Source organism: Homarus americanus, unplaced genomic scaffold, assembly GCF_018991925.1.
Source record: "Homarus americanus isolate GMGI-L3 unplaced genomic scaffold, GMGI_Hamer_2.0 scaffold48354, whole genome shotgun sequence".
NCBI classification, from domain to species: Eukaryota; Metazoa; Arthropoda; class Malacostraca; order Decapoda; family Nephropidae; genus Homarus; species Homarus americanus.
Window position 1 is genome coordinate 7,253,976 of NW_024723833.1, and position 20,107 is coordinate 7,274,082.

At 35.8% G+C, this 20,107-nt stretch overlaps 1 protein-coding gene, 1 long non-coding RNA gene and 11 other non-coding genes across 15 annotated transcripts in view; 1 reads left to right on the forward strand and 12 right to left on the reverse strand.

Annotated features, from left to right (window-relative positions):
* Positions 1–304: 304 nt before the first annotated feature.
* On the forward strand, positions 305–11,882 carry LOC121863840 (outer dynein arm-docking complex subunit 3-like). 2 transcript variants are annotated; one of them, XM_042362725.1, is made up of 13 exons: positions 305–748; positions 885–981; positions 2,441–2,562; positions 3,117–3,275; positions 3,575–3,670; positions 4,177–4,362; positions 5,420–5,535; positions 5,907–6,081; positions 6,527–6,714; positions 7,652–7,796; positions 8,761–8,889; positions 9,222–9,335; positions 10,740–11,882. In XM_042362725.1, the coding sequence occupies exons 2-13, from the start codon at positions 906–908 to the stop codon at positions 10,869–10,871; spliced, it is 1,638 nt and encodes a 545-aa protein (XP_042218659.1). In that variant the 5' UTR covers positions 305–748; positions 885–905; the 3' UTR covers positions 10,872–11,882. The 2 variants fall into 2 exon arrangements, with proteins under 2 accessions (XP_042218659.1, XP_042218658.1); XM_042362724.1 differs by having other exon boundaries at positions 305–981.
* A 649-nt stretch (positions 11,883–12,531) lies between these two features.
* LOC121863842 overlaps positions 12,532–20,107 on the reverse strand; it is a 28,971-nt gene continuing 21,395 nt past the window's right edge. For both annotated transcript variants that reach the window (XR_006088461.1, XR_006088462.1), the window contains 11 exons: positions 19,210–19,294; positions 18,951–19,020; positions 18,430–18,501; positions 17,506–17,590; positions 17,247–17,316; positions 16,724–16,795; positions 15,801–15,885; positions 15,542–15,611; positions 15,019–15,090; positions 14,114–14,185; positions 12,532–12,833 (listed from right to left, as the gene is read on the reverse strand). This is a non-coding gene — a long non-coding RNA (uncharacterized LOC121863842). The remainder of the gene's footprint in view (positions 12,834–14,113; positions 14,186–15,018; positions 15,091–15,541; positions 15,612–15,800; positions 15,886–16,723; positions 16,796–17,246; positions 17,317–17,505; positions 17,591–18,429; positions 18,502–18,950; positions 19,021–19,209; positions 19,295–20,107) is intronic.
* Positions 12,904–12,971, reverse strand: LOC121863945. Its single transcript, XR_006088506.1, has one exon. It is a non-coding gene; the product is annotated as a small nucleolar RNA SNORD31 (small nucleolar RNA).
* On the reverse strand, positions 14,250–14,315 carry LOC121863944. Its single transcript, XR_006088505.1, has one exon. It is a non-coding gene; the product is annotated as a small nucleolar RNA SNORD31 (small nucleolar RNA).
* LOC121863925 lies at positions 15,157–15,223 on the reverse strand. Its single transcript, XR_006088488.1, has one exon. It is a non-coding gene; the product is annotated as a small nucleolar RNA SNORD31 (small nucleolar RNA).
* Positions 15,679–15,745, reverse strand: LOC121863959. The gene has a single exon (XR_006088519.1). It is a non-coding gene; the product is annotated as a small nucleolar RNA SNORD31 (small nucleolar RNA).
* Positions 15,949–16,012, reverse strand: LOC121863963. The gene has a single exon (XR_006088523.1). It is a non-coding gene; the product is annotated as a small nucleolar RNA SNORD31 (small nucleolar RNA).
* Positions 16,862–16,927, reverse strand: LOC121863946. Its single transcript, XR_006088507.1, has one exon. It is a non-coding gene; the product is annotated as a small nucleolar RNA SNORD31 (small nucleolar RNA).
* On the reverse strand, positions 17,384–17,450 carry LOC121863947. Its single transcript, XR_006088508.1, has one exon. It is a non-coding gene; the product is annotated as a small nucleolar RNA SNORD31 (small nucleolar RNA).
* On the reverse strand, positions 17,654–17,717 carry LOC121863933. The gene has a single exon (XR_006088495.1). It is a non-coding gene; the product is annotated as a small nucleolar RNA SNORD31 (small nucleolar RNA).
* Positions 18,568–18,633, reverse strand: LOC121863957. The gene has a single exon (XR_006088518.1). It is a non-coding gene; the product is annotated as a small nucleolar RNA SNORD31 (small nucleolar RNA).
* LOC121863948 lies at positions 19,088–19,154 on the reverse strand. Its single transcript, XR_006088509.1, has one exon. It is a non-coding gene; the product is annotated as a small nucleolar RNA SNORD31 (small nucleolar RNA).
* LOC121863935 lies at positions 19,358–19,421 on the reverse strand. The gene has a single exon (XR_006088497.1). It is a non-coding gene; the product is annotated as a small nucleolar RNA SNORD31 (small nucleolar RNA).

Below are 20,107 nucleotides of genomic sequence, written 5' to 3' on the forward strand. Positions count from 1 at the left end.
AACATTGACCTCTTCTATAAGGTCCCTAGAGTGACCTATACTTCGGGTGGGTAAGAGAGAAGGGTTAATATTACCGTGTGCCTTACCACATGGCAGCATACTGTAAAGGTCACGTGATATTAGATCTGTGATATTACAATTCAGCGCCCAATTAATATCACGTTTAAAAGGCAATTTACTCGTAGAAAATTAATAACAATTCAAGAAACAAAATAAATTATATTTAGTGAAGCAAGACGAGGTTTAAGCGCCCTGTGACTTGGTCACCATGACAACCGGCGTAAACAGCTTGGAGTGACGGGAGGCAAGGGGCTCAAAGTGTCTTGTGACGACTGACCAAGCCCACGTCTCCCAAATCATCCCTGTTAAATAATTGCAATATCTTACCATAAATCAGCAATGTCTTTGAAAGTTGCTATTGTATTGTCACCGTTAATGTCTTGTGAAAACGTATAGTTCCATAACATTACAAAACAATGGAAATATTTATAAGACGTGGTTACCAGAAGCATCAAGAATAGTTTCAGAGTTAAAAGATCAGTTTTTTAAAGGCCACGTGACAAAGCCTTCTGATAAGTGCAAAACAATGAATGTTAACCAAACTTAGTCGGCAAAAAGACCAAAAATTATTTAAAATTATCGGCAGATGCAAGTAACATCTGAAAAGTGAACCACGGAAGTAATATTTATAAAACGTGGATGTTAAAAATCTTACACCGATAATTTCAGTGAATTTCTGTACAGACAAGTGAGAAATTCTTCTGAAAACGTAGCTTGCAAAAGTATCTACAATAATTGAACTGATTTGAAGATTAATATCTTTTTAAAGCTGCGTGAGTGTGCTTGTGAGCGTTTTGATTGTACATGTGTGCGTTTGTCAACAGGACGAGAAGGGACCCAGCACGATGCCGTCCATAGCGGAACAGAAAGCCAAAATCAACAGCCTGACTCAGGACCTCCGAAAGAAGATCCAACTCTCAGGTGGGTCACTTTTAAACCACTCAAAAATAACACAATTAAACGATACTATATGTAATGTTCTACGATAAAAAATAATTATACCAATGAAAGACAGAGTGACACTGAGACATTACTTGAAATAATTCAGGATTATTATATTGAGTAAAATAGATGAAATAATTATGATGATTTGGTAACGTCCAGCACCAGACAGGGAGAGAGGCGGGCACTATTATAAATTTGACTACGCATTCACAACAAAATATTAATGTATCTTTTTTTTTATCGAAGAAGTGTCATTAAAGATTACAAAAAAATTATCTTACCTCGTGGTATTATACTTTACAGATAAAAAATAAGTAAATCAACATAAGATTAAGTTTTCACTCGTGGTCAACTTGAATGACATTTCATTTTTCTTTCTTTCATCCACACTTCTGTCTCCCTTTCTTTCTCCCAATTTTTCACACTTTCTCTCTGTTAAAACTTTTCTCTTTTATTTCTTTCTCTTTATCTCCCCCTCCTCTTTACTTGTTCCCTGGGCAGTTTCCATTACCACCTACACTCTTGTTGTGGCTGCCGGCTGACCCTCATCCTTCCCTCGGTTATATATAATTAATGGGACATCAAAAAAATAGTGTCAACAAGAGTGTTTAATAACCTCGATAATTGAAGCATTTGATATAAAATGTAATGAATAGTCAAGGAATAGTCCGAGAAGACCAGACAACTCGCCAACTGCACTGGCTAACCATTACCCTGAAATACGATCCGCAAATCGATTAACATCCAGGTTCCCAATTACTGTTGGGTAGACAGAGACAAATGGCGTAAAGAAACCTGCCCATAGTTTCATTCTGCCCGGGGATCGAATCCGGATCCACTTGCATGCTGACCATTACATCACACACACACACAACGTGAATCAGTGTTTTATAAGATCATAAAATAATACCACGATATTGTAAACTATTGTATTGGCAAAATCTGTGAAAAAAACCCTGAATTCGCAATCTGAATGACTCATCACAATTTAATATGCATTAAACTTCCCAGAATCAAATAACCTTCCCATTCATATTCTAAATCATAACTCTAATTCTGATTAAATGCGTTATCTATTCTATATTAAGTATGTCTATCATGAAAGGAATGCCATTAATGAATGAGTATCAACATTAAATAAAGGAAAATGCGAATTTTACATAATTATAGTAATAGGAGTAATTTTATGAAACCACTTTGCATACTCACCCAAACATACGTCATTGATAATAAATATCAAGAAGTATTAAAATTTCACCCTTTACTAACTTACAGCAACCTGCTCCACACACACTCGTTCTGAGAATTAGTCAGGAAATCGTGTGGTCCATCTCCTCCAAGTATTCTAACCTACTCAATTAATGATCTGGGGCCCAAATAATACTGATTGGATTAGGTTGGGATCCAATTGGCCAGTGACATGTCTCACATACAGAGGGAGAGAGCAAGGCCTTCTACGAGGAGAGCGAGGGAGAGAAACAGGCGAATAAGGTCGCCATCACAGCACTCAGGGCGGAGATCAAACTTCTTCATGTTAAGATCGAAGAGGCCAACCAGGTACTGTACCGTCCACTGATTGGTACTGTCATTAACAGTTTGATACAGTCCAAAGCATTGGTAGATGTTAAGAGTGATGTATGAGGCAAGAGGGCCAATATGAGTGTGTGGATGTTATGAAGCAAGAAGGCCAATAAGAGTGTGTGGTTGTTATGAGGTAAGAGGGCCAATGTGAGTGTGTGGTTATGAGGCAAGAGGGCCAATAAGAGTGTGTGGGTGTTATGAGGTAAGAGGGCCAATGTGAGTGTGTGGATGTTATGAAGCAAGAAGGCCAATAAGAGTGTGTGGTTGTTATGAGGTAAGAGGGCCAATGTGAGTGTGTGGTTATGAGGCAAGAGGGCCAATAAGAGTGTGTGGGTGTTATGAGGTAAGAGGGCCAATGTGAGTGTGTGTGGTTATGAGGCAAGAGGGCCAATAAGAGTGTGTGGTTGTTATGAGGTAAGAGGGCCAATGTGAGTGTGTGGTTATGAGGCAAGAGGATCAATATGAATGTGTGGGTGTTATGAGGCAAGAGGGCCAACATGAGTGTGTCAAGAGTGTTGTACTCCTCACAGGGGAGCGAGCGCAGTGTGGAGCGGGTGTTACAACAGCGTCGCCGTGCCGTCAGCGCCCCTGTTAGGGTGAAGAAGGCAGATGGGGCCATCAGGGCATCTGAGTACAAGCTCCATGACTTGGTTAAGAGGCTCAACTTCCTCCAACACACCACCAAGCAGGTCAGTTTCGACGGAGGCAGGGTCGGGGGGGGGGGCTCAAGGGGTAAGGAGATATGGGGTGAGGGAGGGTGTAAGGAAGGGAACACTAGGTGAAGGGGGGTGTAAGGGAGACGATATTTTGAATGACCACTGGAGAGGAGTGTGTTAGTATCCCAATGTCAGCCATGTCTAGTAATTAACGCACTGACTGTAGTCACTAATTAACACAGAGAAAATCAACTAACTATTGTATTAACAGTGTCCATTATTGAATGCACTGACAGTGTCCACTAAATAGCATATTAACCATGTCCCCACAGCGTGAGGAACGCCTGGAGTCGCTGAAAAAGCAGCTAGGAGAGGCAGCATCTGAGAGAGCCCAGGACGAGCAGCGCACCATCACCCAACTGCAGCAGGTCTGACACACATACACTAAATGTTCAGTAATTCAGTTACCTTACTACTAGTACTATAACTAAAGGGGGTCCCCAGGTTACGAATGGGTTCTGTTCCTGAAGACGTTCTTAAGTCGGATTTGTACCTGAGTTGGAACACATGGTATGTGCACACTTTACTTCCAGAACAATGTTTAAAATCCCACTTTATCATAACCTAAGTCCTTTTATACATCTAAAAATCACTTAATTTAAGACAAAAGAAGAAACAGAATGACAAAATACAGTAAATGAAAGTAAAAAATATATCATCAGGTAAATAAAATACTATAAATTTCAAATTTAACCCCGTTCGTGTCGGTGGGCGTTTGTAAGTCGGGGACCCCCTGTATTATTATTAGTAGTAGTAGTAGCAGTATTATCATCATTACTACTACAGTACTATTACTATTTTTAATCAAAATTAATACTGTTAGTATTATCACTTTTATGATATTACTACAACTGTTATCATCACTATCCTTCAGGACCTGATAGGACTGGAGAACGAGCTTGATCGTGTGGGAGTGAGCGTGACGGAGGCCGAGGGCGTGAAGCGGAGGTATGGTGCCATGGTGACGGCACTTAAGGGTGAGGCGGCCTCCTACAGGACCACCCTCGACAACCTGCAGGTCAGGCTGGCGGAAGAGAAGGACACCCTTAAGAACCTTCGGGTAAGTTCTTCAGCAAGTATGCATACATACTTTATACAACATATATATACTGTATATACCTACAGTCAGTCAAAAAATCTATCTATACAAAATTGTGTTGAAAAAATAAAGCAACAGACAAAGGATTTTTTGCAACCCCATTGAGACAACAGGAGTCACAGTGTTCATTCTGAAATTCAAAGATCCCCTCAAGTATAGATAGTTTTTTGAGTGACTGTACATGCATACACACATACACAAGCAAATGCTTACAAATTAAACTATATGTGTGTTCTTAATAAAATTGTTGGTAAGAAGGAGTCCACCTCTGAGGTGTCATTCTCAGATGAAAATAAACATTTGATTAATGTCATTAATGCATACTGTATAGTACTGTACCACCCAGGAGTAAACCAACAAAGTTATCCTCATCCTTACCTTGTCAATACCCCCTTTCCAGTTAAAAAATACAGGTTTACCATAAATACAGAGGAAATTTAGTAGTCATAATGCTATAATCAAGAATGTTATCAGAGATCGCCTGCGAAATTTGCTTTCCCTTTACCGATTCATTAACTTTAGGAATATTACCAGATACCGTTCTATACTGTAGGTATATGATTACTGTGATGTCCATGTTGAAGTACCCACAGCCTCTCAGCCTAGTGTCCTTAATTCCAGAGAGAATTGGTAGGCAGATTTTGGAACCTCACACCAAAACTGGATAACTTCCCATGGATTTGACATTTTTAGATGATTCTCAACATAACTATTGACACACATGACAATGTTGCCATCATAACTCACTTTAATTAGACAATTGACTATGTAGTTGAAGACCATACTGTACTTCTTCCCTCCAGGAACTGCACAAGTAAAGGTGTCATCCTTACCTCTCACACCAGTGCTACTCCAAACTTTATCATGAATATCTAGCAATAAGGATTTGCTAAGCTTGTAGAGGAAGCCAAACAAATGAGCTTAGACCCAAGCTTTCATAAATTATGAAGTTATGTTCACCTGTCCATAATGCCATAATGAAAATGATATAAATATTACATGCCATCCCCATCACCAGGAGAGTCGGAAGAACGCTGAGAGGACAAGAGACTCGTTGAGGACCCGTCTTCACGACGTTGAGGAGTGTGCATATGAGACCAAGAGGGAGAGAGAAAAGAGGCTTTTTGAGTTCAGGTGAGAGGTGGAGGCACACCACATGGCAAGTCATAAATTGTACTTAAGTAACATAGACAGAGGTTTACAAAAAAATCTTGGATTTTCTTGTGATCATATTCCCCTTTATCAATGTTGCCTAATCTAAACACCAAAACATCCTGCCAGTTTTTCAACTGCCCCTATAACTCTACAGGTTAACTTTGTTATCGAGTCATTGGCTTAATAGTGTACTTGTATTCCTAGTGGGATGCTTTATTTAACTGAAATAATTAAGCACATCCATAAAAGTTCAACTTCTGAACCTTTGAAAACTCCTGCCCTGGATACCTAGGTTTAAATCTTTTGTCCAGAATTATCCTAAGTAACCCGAGTGACATTGATTGTGACAGGCGCCGGGCCGAGGAGCGTCGGGCTCATGACCTGGGAGCAGCAGTCGACCGTCGTCTCTCCCTCCTGCGCACCCCAACCAGGAGGGACTCGCCCACCTCAGCCCTCACCCACGACTCACATGAGCAGGTGGAGGCAGAGCTCGAAAAATATCAACAAGTTTTCACCAACCTGAAGGTGAGAGAGGCAGGTCTGGCTCTACTGATGATAGTAAGTTACATTTCACGAGGACTAACAAGAAACATAATGACTAGGCTTTGTTTTATGTTATGGGAATACATAAACAAATGAACTTCAATAGATATATCAAAGTACAGCAGTACAAATTAAATAATTATACTGATAGACATATGTCCTCAGAAAAGGTGTGGCCTATCTGCAAAAGATACAGGTAGTTCCTATATTAGTATCAGAATTAACCTACACATACAGTATTGTATATCATTCAAGCAGGCAAAAGATGTGTGTAGCCTGTGGTCAGCACCAGTGTTGCAAACAATTGTCTTCGGCATTCGTTTTATTAACTTCACTCTATTCTCTTAACATATTTACTTTGCATTCTGTTAAGCAAAGCTCTAAAATCCTACTGAGCCAGAGTGTTGAGGTGTGTATATTGATGCAGGAAGTGTTGGGTGTGACGAGTGTTGATGAGGTAGTCGAGCGACTGACGACGCAGGGCAATACACGGGAACACCTTCGTCAGTTGCGCTCTGTCACCCTTGAGGAAGTGACCAGACTGAAGCAGGAGAAGGAACAGATGCATGAGGAATTACACCGTGTTAAGTATGCTACAACCGAAGATGCTGCCAGGTGAGTTTGGGGTTACTGTACCTAGAAGCACACACACTTAAGAACACATCCCTTAAGAACTTGTAACATATCAAACACTACACAAGGTCTCACCTTAAGTCGAAGTGTTTTGCTCCAAAGAACTTCGAGTCCACTATTATTATTTGTCACTCTAGGCAGGTCATTCATTCTATGCTGTCAAGTTACTGCTGGCTACTTGTTTGTGTACCTATTTAAACAAAGAGAATCGAGAAGTATCATAAGATAAAGCCCCGAGACTTTACATTATAAATACAGTTATAGTATACAGTACATGTACTGTACTTACATTTGGGTTACCATAGGAACATTACGTAAGTGCATTGAGTTAACTCTGCATATTCTTATTGCTTTCCATTCATAGTGAAGGTGTTTTGGGATAATGCAATCCACTACAGGTATTACTATTTATGCCGAGACACAATCATCAATCCGGCATTGGTGACTCCTGCATAATAAGGACCATGCACGCCAGACAGAGAATGGTATCAGAAGCAAACAACAGCTTTCCTGGTTCACAAACTTGGACATACTTTTCCCTATTATGAATTTGCTCAGTGTAAGTAGTACTTGAAAGGATTTTTGCCTCCCTTCCACTTAGCTTTAACAAATGTACTCTGAGGGTTTGATTAACCTTGCCTGTTTATAACAATCTTTACTCATCACCCATCTGACTCTTTCTTCCAGCATATGTCAACTCCATGGAAGCTGATGCAATGCTTTTATCATTATTTTTAGACATAATATTAATGTTATTTACCACACTTACTAGTATATGAATTCATGGGATGTATCAAGTGTTCAATGTCCAACTGGAGTTTTCTAATTACAAAATACAGTACAATAAACTTAATACTATTGTACTATGACTTATGAAAAATAGTTGCATTTAGCAATTTCCTAAAACCTTCACCTGCAGGATGGTTGGCGTGATAGGTGACCTGAAGAAGGAGGTGCATGAAAAAGAATCAATGAGAGAGGATCTGTCAAGCCGCCTGGACAGCACCCTTAAGGTCCTGGCGGGGGTTCGGGCTGGTCTTGAGCATGTTGCTGAGAAGCTAGAGGTGACCATACTTATACAGTACTGTACTTAGATCATTTCAATGTACAGTATGTACTGTACTAATTTCAAAGCCATGAAATCACACGAAGAAAAGTTGGAAATCTACACCAAGAATTTTGTTTAACAATATTTTACAACAGAAATGATTTTTTTTTATAAAATGTTGGATTAGCTATGGTAGATGTCTTATGTAGCCCCTATCAAGCTGGCTGAGAATATAATCTCAATATAAATAATAGGAAGCATTAGTGGGGCAGTTTCAAGTGTACCCTATAAGTGTACAGTACAAGTACAGTACCACCATCCAGTCAATTACCTCAGGCTAAAATCCCCACCTTAATGAAAAGTTACTGGTGGATGGGGAACAAAGACAGGGCTCTTCTACTGACACCATACCATGCCAGGAAGTCGTTTTGTTTTTAATTCATAATGTCTTACTATAAATCATACCGAACAAGTAAGAAGTCGAGGGATAAGATGACACTTGTGTTACCAGTATTATGCACTACATATATGAGAAACATCATGGAATGCTTAATGAAAAAATAAGCATGAACTTGTTAAGTTCCTAAATGCAGTTACTTTTCCTTCCCTTTCTTTGAACTTCATTTGGTTAGTGTATAAGCCTGATGTGTGTGGATGATGATGGGTACAGCCAGTTATTAAACCCGATGGACTAACACGGATACCTTTGTTTCTTAAAACAAGGACTAGTTTCTATTCTGCTATATAAAACTAACCTTGCAATTTCAATTATATATACAGCATAAAAATTCAGAAGCAATAACTGCTGCCACATTAATATATCTAATGGTCTACATTTACTGTCATTCAACACATGAAATAAGTTATTATTACAAACAGTCCCTTTATTGGAAAAAATGCCATAACTAACCACAATTATACAATATGAAAATAAAATGTTACTAATAAGTAATGGTAATCCACACATTCACCTTTAACAGACAGCAGAGCACGAACGGCCCCCCCGTGCTGAGTCTCCACTACAGTATCTATTGGTGCTGATGTCTTACTGTACTGACCGAGCTGAGGAGCTGATGGAGGAAGTCAGCTCTGCACAGATGGAACAGAAGGTAAGATATAAAGTGAGATTTGTATGGTTATCTGCAAGTAGAACAAAGGTTTTCTATTCCTAAAGATTTCCCAAGACAATTTTATAATTTAGGAGTGTTCACTGTTACATCAAGGAATACTACCCCACCATTTTACCAAATATTGTATGGTTTTGTTCTGATTGAAAGACTTTCACTGGTGAAAAGTTAATTGGTCTGAATATGATGAGAGATAGATTATTTTTTTATATTAAGATGTAACAGTACAAAAAATCTTTACAAGGTTTAGGTATCATACACAGTACTGCATATACCAGTAAATATTATCTATATGTAATTTTTTTTTTTTAAAGTTGGCAGAGATGGTGGAGGAAGAGAAGGATAATGGAGGAATGATGACCTCTCCAGAAAACATCAGGGTATCCTTCCCTGGTTCAGTTGCCACGACTAAAGCAGCTCAACAACAGGTTAGGCATTTGAAAGCTTTACACTTCAGTGCATCATAAATTTACAAAAGTTAGCTTAAAAACTACTGAAAATTAAATACAATAAAGAACAGACTATCTTTGCCACTCATGCACTAGAATAAATGGTGGCTCTATGTTTTGTCTAATTACAATGAAGAATTTTCCTATGGAAACTAAAGAAATTTTACCAAACCATATAAACAAAATCTCAATCAGTTACATGGCATGAAGAAATTCTGAAGTCAGCACTGTGATCGGTTATTTACCAGAGCTGAAGAATGAACACACAAAGAAAGAAATTTACAAATATGCAAAAAATGTGGTGTAAACATGAACAAAACAGAAGAAATTTCTTCTCCATAACATAAACAAGTACCCTACACAAAAGAAAGTGTACATAGCTTTATAATTACTGCAATATCTGAGTTATGTGACTGCATCATAGACCGAGTGTGGAAACAACTTCACTCTCAAAGATGTCGCTGACAACTTATCCCACCTGAATCCAAAGGTGGACTTCCCATGCTACCCTAAATGTAACTCAGGAAAATATATACTGAACAATTATTTATGATCAATAACTACCAACGATGCAAATTTCCTGGATCTGAATATTCTTCAGAGTATATTAGGTTGGTTTGCATTATATTTATTTGGATAAGATAGAAAGAGCTGAGTGCAATTAGATTTATAGCTTTCATCCAATCTCTGGCACTGGTGACCTATATGAGTGTAGGGCTGAGGGCAGTGCCTTCCATTGCATAACAGTGTCAAACACCTGTCTAAGAAGTTTCTACTAAGTATATTTAAAATAAAATCACAAATATGGTTGTTCGTTTCTTTTTACTAAAAGTAGAAATAAAATTATTGAAAAACAATTGTCTACCAAGAATATCCATTTTACAATCATTTCATAGGGTATGCTGTGCTTACCTTGCTTCTTAATACATACTACTGATCACATTTGTCTGCTTACCCAAAATTCTCAATACAGTATAGTAATGGTTGAAGTTATCAAAATTAAAGCTGTCAATGGGTAAATGTTCCACAATACATTAAATGAAACAAAAACATCATAATTAAACAAGAAGTCACTTAATTAAGTACATTGTAGTACAGTACTGTCAAAGTTGTATACTAAGTACAAGAAATTTATTTACCATATCCATTTTATATGTTCATCCTTATATGATCAGTCACCTCAACCCCAATAAGGACCCCAACGGAAATTTATTTTTAATAATTTTATTGGATTATCCTCGATTAAAACGACACATACAGTACTTATCAATGGCTTGTATACTGTACCTGCTGTTTATGTTGAACTTGCATGACATACTGTAGTTTAATAACTAATGTAATATATGTTTATTTCAATTCTGAAACTCACCACATTTCCACCAGGCTGAGGAGGGTGCAGACAGCGGGGAGGAGGAAGAGAGCCTCACCAGGAAGTTCATCAAGAGACAAGCACAGATGATAGTGGAAGCAAAGGCCCGCAAGAGGAACCGCCCTGTATCTACTTTTAAGTCTTAAACAAAGAGGTCTACCACTACTTCAAGAATTATCATAAGTACCGTACTCTTCTTTCATTCACGTGTAAAATAGTTACATATTGAAACTACAAATAATTGTGGAAATTATTTGAAACAATCTGACAAAGGGATGCATTACGTCACCATGATTGTAGTGGTGTAAAAATAATCTTGTAACCATGGTGGTTTAAAACTGATGTAAGAAACACAGTCACACTGTTTAAAGTGCTACGTCGCCAATAGTGCGAGACATCTATTATAGTGGTCATTTAAGTTTGTCGTGACACCTAAGAATGCATGGTATGCCCATACAGTAGAGAACACTGAGTAGTCATGGTTGTTTAATTTGGTTTATGAAACATTATAGAACTATTGTTTGTAAAAATTTGTATAAGGTACATTATGTGACAATAAATTTTAAGAGCTTTAACATAATACGGATGGGGATTGCAACTTGGTTATTTTGACTGCAATTACTGTGGGAGAAGTCCTCCAAGGGTTAAGATTAATCACAAAATCATTATTTATGTAAAATTTGCTTTTATTATGACATGTAATTGGGGTTGTAAAAAATAAGAGTAAGATATATTAGATGACCAAAGGTGCTCAATATTAGTATAGGCAGAGCACAGAAGTGATAAAGTTTTGTGGAAGTGGACAGTGGAAATACTTTATGGTAAAACAACAGTTTGTAGACCAAAACCTTGAGCATCATTTCAGTTTGCTTTCTAAACAATTTGTAACTTTACTAAGGTTCAAAGAATAAAACTGGCAAATTAACTTTTTGTTACATCACACTTCTACCCACAGACAACTCTGAAAAACTAAGAATTTTTCACACATTTGTAAAACTGTGTTGAATTTCCATTTAGTGTTTGATTATTTACCAGAATTGTAATATGTAATGTATTGAGAAAAAAATTATGTTGTATCAGGATATGAAACCTCAGTTGTAGGGGGTTCTTGATCAACAGGTGTAAGTATTCCATACATTAAAATTTCATCAAAACTTTCTGCACATTTTCTATAAATCATACTTGTTTCAACTATTACTGCTTGAAAAGACACCACGATTATGGCAACTACAATAATGTATTCACTTGATGTGCATTGTGTTCTGAATTCATGAAAAACTTTACATATTATTTTAACCATTCCTTATCAACCCACGAAAATAGTATTGTACAGGGTACTCAACTCTAAATAACAGACAAGGGAGTAGTTTCCAGAGGATGAGTTTGTTTTGAATTCCTCTTCACACGTATGTAATGGGAGGATTGTATGTACTATATTATGTACAGTACAGGAATTATATTATCCTCATTTACACTGTATTTAGAAAACTAATACACCATTAACTGAAAATATAAATACTGTACCAAGAATGTAGCCTGGTCCATATGATGGGTCTCAATTTGGCCAAATTCGAAGTAAAGGGATGGTAAAAAGGGCATCAATTCCACCACTTTCATATTTCAATGATACAATGAAAATGGTTTATGACTAAGAAATAAACTCAAAAGTGACATCAAATGGACCTACATGATATGTATACAGTACATACTATATTGTAGACCACTGACCTTAGCCAGGTGATCAAGAGTTTTGCAAGGATCGCATCCTTTATGGGATATAAAAGTAGAACTTTATAAAACTCAAACTTTCACTACAATTTCTTTATTGGTCTTCCAGTTACAGAAAAGCTGACATTGTCCTAATTAATGAATTTAGTGAGCAATATAAATCAACAGAGCTTTTATATCACAAAGAAGTCCCTTGAGTAACTTAGTTTGAACAGTTGTGACCTTTACTCAGACCACTCAACTGAGACACACTGAATAGAGGTATGTATTAAAAATTATGTTCAGATCAACTTGTACGGTACTAACCATTATAATAATCAAGAGCTCATTTGATATGCATTTAATATGAAGGAAGCCCATGTCAGTAGCATCTCCAGCCACTGTAACAAACAAATTATAATTAGTGGCAAGTTGTTTATTACAGTATTATTATTATTATTATTAGGTATAAACAATTCAGAATAACCAATCCTTCACAACCATCAGACTGGGACGGTAAAATATCATCATTCATTGTTTCGGAAAAAGTCCTAATAATTATTATTTTATCCTTTTATCTAACCTTTCCCTACAGGGTGACCTGAATGAAGAAAATATATATGGTACTTGTACATTTACCCTTATTCTTAATACTGGACAGTAATACATGTGCTCTGTTGTGGTATACTTCCCCCTTGATAAAGCTTACAGCAGTGATTATGGCTCTTCATCTCCCAATTTTAATTAGCTACATTATTTTATTTTGTATTTCAATATACAGTAAGTGAATTGAATTGAAACAGTTTATTTAGCCAGAAAACACAGAAACAGAGTGGATAATATAACAATATTAACATGGCTGAGCCAACTGAGAACCTGAGCTCTCTTTTAGGCACCTAATATATACTATACATCTATCTCAAGGAAGTATTATGTAACATTTAGTAACATCTGGAATAGTACAATAGCATGGTGGTAATAAGAACATCTCATACTGTTACCAGTTATCACTTCAATATTTATTTATTTTTATTTTTTATATTATAAGTATATACATAAATTAGTGGAAATGAAAAACATATGTATAATGGGGAGCAGTCCAACATGGGTTGTACAGTATTAAGGTTGAACATGAGGATAGCTGTCAGGATTATGTCTAGTTGGCAAATATGTTTATTGCAATGGTGATTTCTTATCTATTTGCATGATAATTTCCGATAAAACGGTTTTGATGGTACAATAAAAGCAAGTACTGTAAATATAGTAGGTATTACAAGAAATATTAATACTTAGACAACAGATATTCTTAAGAGATGATTTAAAGGAAGGGAGAGTAGTCTTTGCTCAGATGGGTGGGGGTAAGTTGTTCCACACCTTCACTACCGTAAGTACAAGATAGTCCAGATCAATGTCTAGCAGGTAGTGTGGACAAATAAAATAGCTTAACCGACCATGTGGCCATGTCTCTAAATTGTTGACCTTCGAGTAAAGACTAGGCAAGCATCGGATATATTTTTCTTGGGTAATCGGCAACTATCATGGCAAAAAAAGTGGCCTACAGTCAAAGTACCCTATATTTAAATAAGAAATTTAACAAAATGAGACAGTTGAAGAAAACGGAATAACCAAGAAGTGAAAATGCATAATTATAAAATTTACTGTGTAACTAATTTTAACTTACCATTGTGAATCTGAACCAGAGGCAAAGCTAGGATGCATATGAATAATTTGGAGGTAGAAATCTTCAATGAAGCTATAATGAGAAAAATAATATGATTTAGTGGTGGGTCCTATTTAATTTTTTTTTTATTTATTTCAAGAATTCAGATTAACCCATCAATCACCACGATCAGACTGGGGCGGTAATGTATCATCATTATAGGTCTCAAGAACCCATCCACCTACAATTACATAACCGTCTACCATTCATTCAAAAGATTAGTTTACTAAAATTACTAACATCTTAATACTGGTAACAAGACAGGCCACAAGAAAGGATCGACTGTTTTACGTTTAGTGTTCAAAGGAGCAGCAAATAAGAAGAAAGATTATAAAAGATACTGGGCAAGTCTCTTTAACAGGGACCAGCCTGAGTAACTGGAGGACAGCAGAATGAATATAACATCAAATGTACTAGTACCAATCCTAAAAGGCTGAAACTATTCTACCTTACCTCCACCAACTTGATCCTAAATTTGAGAAGGGGTGTGATAACTTACAAAATGATATACCTATATTTCAGGAATTCAGAGTTAACAATTAATCATCACTAGTATTGGCCTGGGGTGGTAAAAAAATCTTCAGGATACATTTAAAATGTCATTATCTAAGATACTGTTGCTACTGTACATCCATTCTTAAGCTTAATCTGTTACATTTAGCAGTTTTATATATTAAACCACTGGAAGGATTGATTTCTTTTTTTTCAGGCACATTCTCATGAGCGAGGAAAATTGTCTGATAAAGACTCACCAATACAAAAAACCTTACTATAGAGCTAATGGAGGTAACCTAATGGAGCGTGACACTAAATATATCTAAGCACAGAACGATATAAAAAATTGGTAAAAACAAGTGTTTACTTACCATTATGAGTTTCAACTGAAGATACAGGTAAACGTTTAAGAAAAGACAAGTCTACTCCTCGTCATTTATTACCTGCAGATGTGGAAAACAAATTAATATTAAATAGTGGACTTGATACATTCATAACAATTATATACAAACAATTCAGATTAACCAGTCAGTCATAACAGTCAGACTGGGGCGGTGAAATATCATCATTATCAAAAACAAGAACATAAAAAAATTCAATACTTTTTATATACCTTTTTAATGTATTTACTAACACTTTCAGTGTGATATGGGCAAAGAAAATAGTACCAAATTTCTTACATATGATTCAAGCGAAAGACACAATGTTCTAATAAAGGAATGAGGGAAAGCAAAGAGAGCTAAGAGTTAAAGTTGCCTAAATTTTTCTAAGAAGTTTCATCCCCAAGAGAACTAGGAATAGTTTTTAGTGGATTTCCCAGCTGCACAATGAGAACTACTTAATAGATTGTGCTATTACAGGACAGTGGTTTAAGTCTCGGTGAATATAACTTACCACTATGTAATCCAAAGGTGGGACCCCTGTACTTCATCCCATATATAGTGTACTGTAGAACCTCCAGTACCTGTGAGAAACAATGTTAACATTAAGTGGTGGGCCTTATTTGTTCATCATAATAAAGTACGTATAACAAAGTGTCAGTAAAACCAATCAATCACAACTATAAGCCTGGGGCGGTAAAATATCATCACTATATTTCAAAAGCTCTCGGTACGTTAATAAATGCCTAAAAGTAAATTAATCTGTAACTTACATTTATGGAAGTGAACTAGAAGCATTAATAGGAACACTCCCGAGCCAAAGGTCTATACTGTACTGCAATAGACAATCTCTTGATGCTGCAACATAGAAAATAATATCAAGTGATGAACCTTATTAACTTACAAATTCTTTTATTTTAGGAATTCAGAATAGCCCATCAATCACTAATTTCAGACTGGGGCGGTAAAATATCATCATTTACATTTCAGTGTCATTCATTAAGATAAATTTGTGTACCGAACTATACAAAATTAAGATGGATTGAAGAGTGAAAAGATTTTCATGTGTGTTCATTTGATGTTAACAAATATGAAGGTAACTTAGTGGATGATTCCATTGAATTTTCCAAAACACAAGCACATTAAAGACTTGTGTACAGAGTGTTTGTAACAAATTTGCTTTAACTATATCACCTTTGGTAGTGACAGCATAAACAAAGTAATATCAAAGATGGATGGATGATCTACTGAGAATCTCCTGTTCCAGTAGTGGTAGACATTAGTTAGAAGATGCCCTTAAATTGAGAAGGGGTGTGATAACTTACAAAATGATATAACTATATTTTTCGAATTAAGGGTAACCAATTAATCATCACTAGTATTGGCCTCGGGTGGTAAAAAAAATCAAGATACATTTAAAATGTCATTCTCTAAAATACTGTTGCTACTGTACATCCATTCTTAAGCTTAATCTGTTACATTTAGCAGTGTTTTATACATTAAACAACTAGAAGGATTGATGACATTTTTTCAGGTACATTCTCATGAGTGAGGAAAATTGTCTGATAAAGACTTTGACCAATTAAAAAAAAAACCTTACTATAGAGCTAATGGAGGTAACCTAATGGAGTGTGACACTAAATATATCTAAGTACAGAACGGTATAAAAAATTGGTTAAAGCAAGTGTTTACTTACCATTATGAGTTTCAACTGAAGATACAGGTAAACGTTTTAGAAAAGGCAAGTCCACTCCTCGTCATTTATTACCTGCAGATGTGGAAAACAAATTAATATTAAACAGTGGATTTGATACATTCATAACAATTATATACAAACGATTCAGATGAACCAGTCAGTCATAACAGTCAGACTGGGGCGGTGAAAATCATCATTATCAAATTGTAAAATTATCCATCAACAAGAACATTAAAAAATCCATGCTTTTTATATACCGTTTTAAAGTATTTACTAACATTTTCAGTGTGACATGGGCAAAGAAAATAGTACAAAATTTCTAAGTGAAAAGCAAATGTTCTAATGTAGGAAGGAGGGAAAGTAAAAAGAGCTAAGAGTTGATTCCTGAAATTTTTCTAAGAGGTTTCATCCCCAAGAGAACTAGGAATAGTTTTTAGTGGATTTCCCAGCTGCACAATGAGAACTACTTAATAGATTGTGCTATTACAGGACAGTAGTTTAAGTCTCTGTGAATATAACTTACCACTATGTAATCCAAAGGTGGGACCTCTGTACTTCATCCCATATATAGTGTACTGTAGAACCTCCAGTACCTGTGAGAAACAATGTTAACATTAAGTGGTGGGCCTTATTTGTTCATCATAATAAAGTACGTATAACAAACTGTCAGTAAAACCAATCAATCACAACTATAAGCCTGGGGCGGTAAAATATCATCACTATATTTCAAAAGCTCTCAGTACGTTAATAAATGCCTAAAAGTAAATTAATCTGTAACTTACATTTATGGAAGTGAACTAGAAGCATTAATAGGAACACTCCCGAGCCAAAGGTCTATACTGTACTGCAATAGACAATCTCTTGATGCTGCAACATAGAAAATAATATCAAGTGATGAACCTTATTAACTTACAAATTCTTTTATTTTAGGAATTCAGAATAACCGATCAATCACTAATTTCAGACTGGGGCGGTAAAATATCATCATTTACATTTCAGTGTCATTCATTAAGATAAATTTGTGTACCGAACTATACAAAATTAAGATGGATTGAAGAGTGACAAAGATTTTCATGTGTGTTCATTTGAGGTTAACAAATATGAAGGTAACTTAGTGGATGATTCCATTGAATTTTCCAAAACACAAGCACATTAAAGACTTGTGTACAGAGTGTTTGTAACAAATTTGCTTTAACTATATCACCTTTGGTAGTGACAGCATAAACAAAGTAATATCAAAGATGGATGGATGATCTACTGAGAATCTCCTGTTCCAGTAGTGGTAGACATTAGTTAGAAGATGCCCTTAAATTGAGAAGGGGTGTGATAACTTACAAAATGATATAACTATATTTTTCGAATTAAGGGTAACCAATTAATCATCACTAGTATTGGCCTCGGGTGGTAAAAAAAATCAAGATACATTTAAAATGTCATTCTCTAAAATACTGTTGCTACTGTACATCCATTCTTAAGCTTAATCTGTTACATTTAGCAGTGTTTTATACATTAAACAACTAGAAAGATTGATGACATTTTTTCAGGTACATTCTCATGAGTGAGGAAAATTGTCTGATAAAGACTTTGACCAATAAAAAAAAAAACCTTACTATAGAGCTAATGGAGGTAACCTAATCAAGTGTGACACTAAATATATCTAAGTACAGAACGGTATAAAAAATTGGTTAAAACAAGTGTTTACTTACCATTATGAGTTTCAACTGAAGATACAGGTAAACGTTTTAGAAAAGGCAAGTCCACTCCTCGTCATTTATTACCTGCAGATGTGGAAAACAAATTAATATTAAACAGTGGATTTGATACATTCATAACAATTATATACAAACGATTCAGATGAACCAGTCAGTCATAACAGTCAGACTGGGGCGGTGAAAATCATCATTATCAAATTGTAAAATTATCCATCAACAAGAACATTAAAAAATCCATGCTTTTTATATACCGTTTTAAAGTATTTACTAACATTTTCAGTGTGACATGGGCAAAGAAAATAGTACAAAATTTCTAAGTGAAAAGCAAATGTTCTAATGTAGGAAGGAGGGAAAGTAAAAAGAGCTAAGAGTTGATTCCTGAAATTTTTCTAAGAGGTTTCATCCCCAAGAGAACTAGGAATAGTTTTTAGTGGATTTCCCAGCTGCACAATGAGAACTACTTAATAGATTGTGCTATTACAGGACAGTAGTTTAAGTCTGTGAATATAACTTACCACTATGTAATCCAAAGGTGGGACCTCTGTACTTCATCCCATATATAGTGTACTGTAGAACCTCCAGTACCTGTGAGAAACAATGTTAACATTAAGTGGTGGGCCTTATTTGTTCATCATAATAAAGTACGTATAACAAACTGTCAGTAAAACCAATCAATCACAACTATAAGCCTGGGGCGGTAAAATATCATCACTATATTTCAAAAGCTCTCAGTACGTTAATAAATGCCTAAAAGTAAATTAATCTGTAACTTACATTTATGGAAGTGAACTAGAAGCATTAATAGGAACACTCCCGAGCCAAAGGTCTATACTGTACTGCAATAGACAATCTCTTGATGCTGCAACATAGAAAATAATATCAAGTGATGAACCTTATTAACTTACAAATTCTTTTATTTTAGGAATTCAGAATAACCGATCAATCACTAATTTCAGACTGGGGCGGTAAAATATCATCATTTACATTTAAGTGTCATTCATTAAGATAAATTTGTGTATCGAACTATACAAAATTAAGATGGATTGAAGAGTGACAAAGATTTTCATGTGTGTTCATTTAAGGTAACTTAGTGGATGATTCCATTGAATTTTCCAAAACACAAGCACATTAAAGACTTGTGTACAGAGTGTTTGTAACAAATTTGCTTTAACTATATCACCTTTGGTAGTGACAGCATAAACAAAGTAATATCAAAGATGGATGGATGATCTACTGAGAATCTCCTGTTCCAGTAGTGGTAGACATTAGTTAGAAGATGCCCTTAAATTGAGAAGGGGTGTGATAACTTACAAAATGATATAACTATATTTTTCGAATTAAGGGTAACCAATTAATCATCACTAGTATTGGCCTCGGGTGGTAAAAAAAATCAAGATACATTTAAAATGTCATTCTCTAAAATACTGTTGCTACTGTACATCCATTCTTAAGCTTAATCTGTTACATTTAGCAGTGTTTTATACATTAAACAACTAGAAAGATTGATGACATTTTTTCAGGTACATTCTCATGAGTGAGGAAAATTGTCTGATAAAGACTTTGACCAATAAAAAAAAAAACCTTACTATAGAGCTAATGGAGGTAACCTAATCAAGTGTGACACTAAATATATCTAAGTACAGAACGGTATAAAAAATTGGTTAAAACAAGT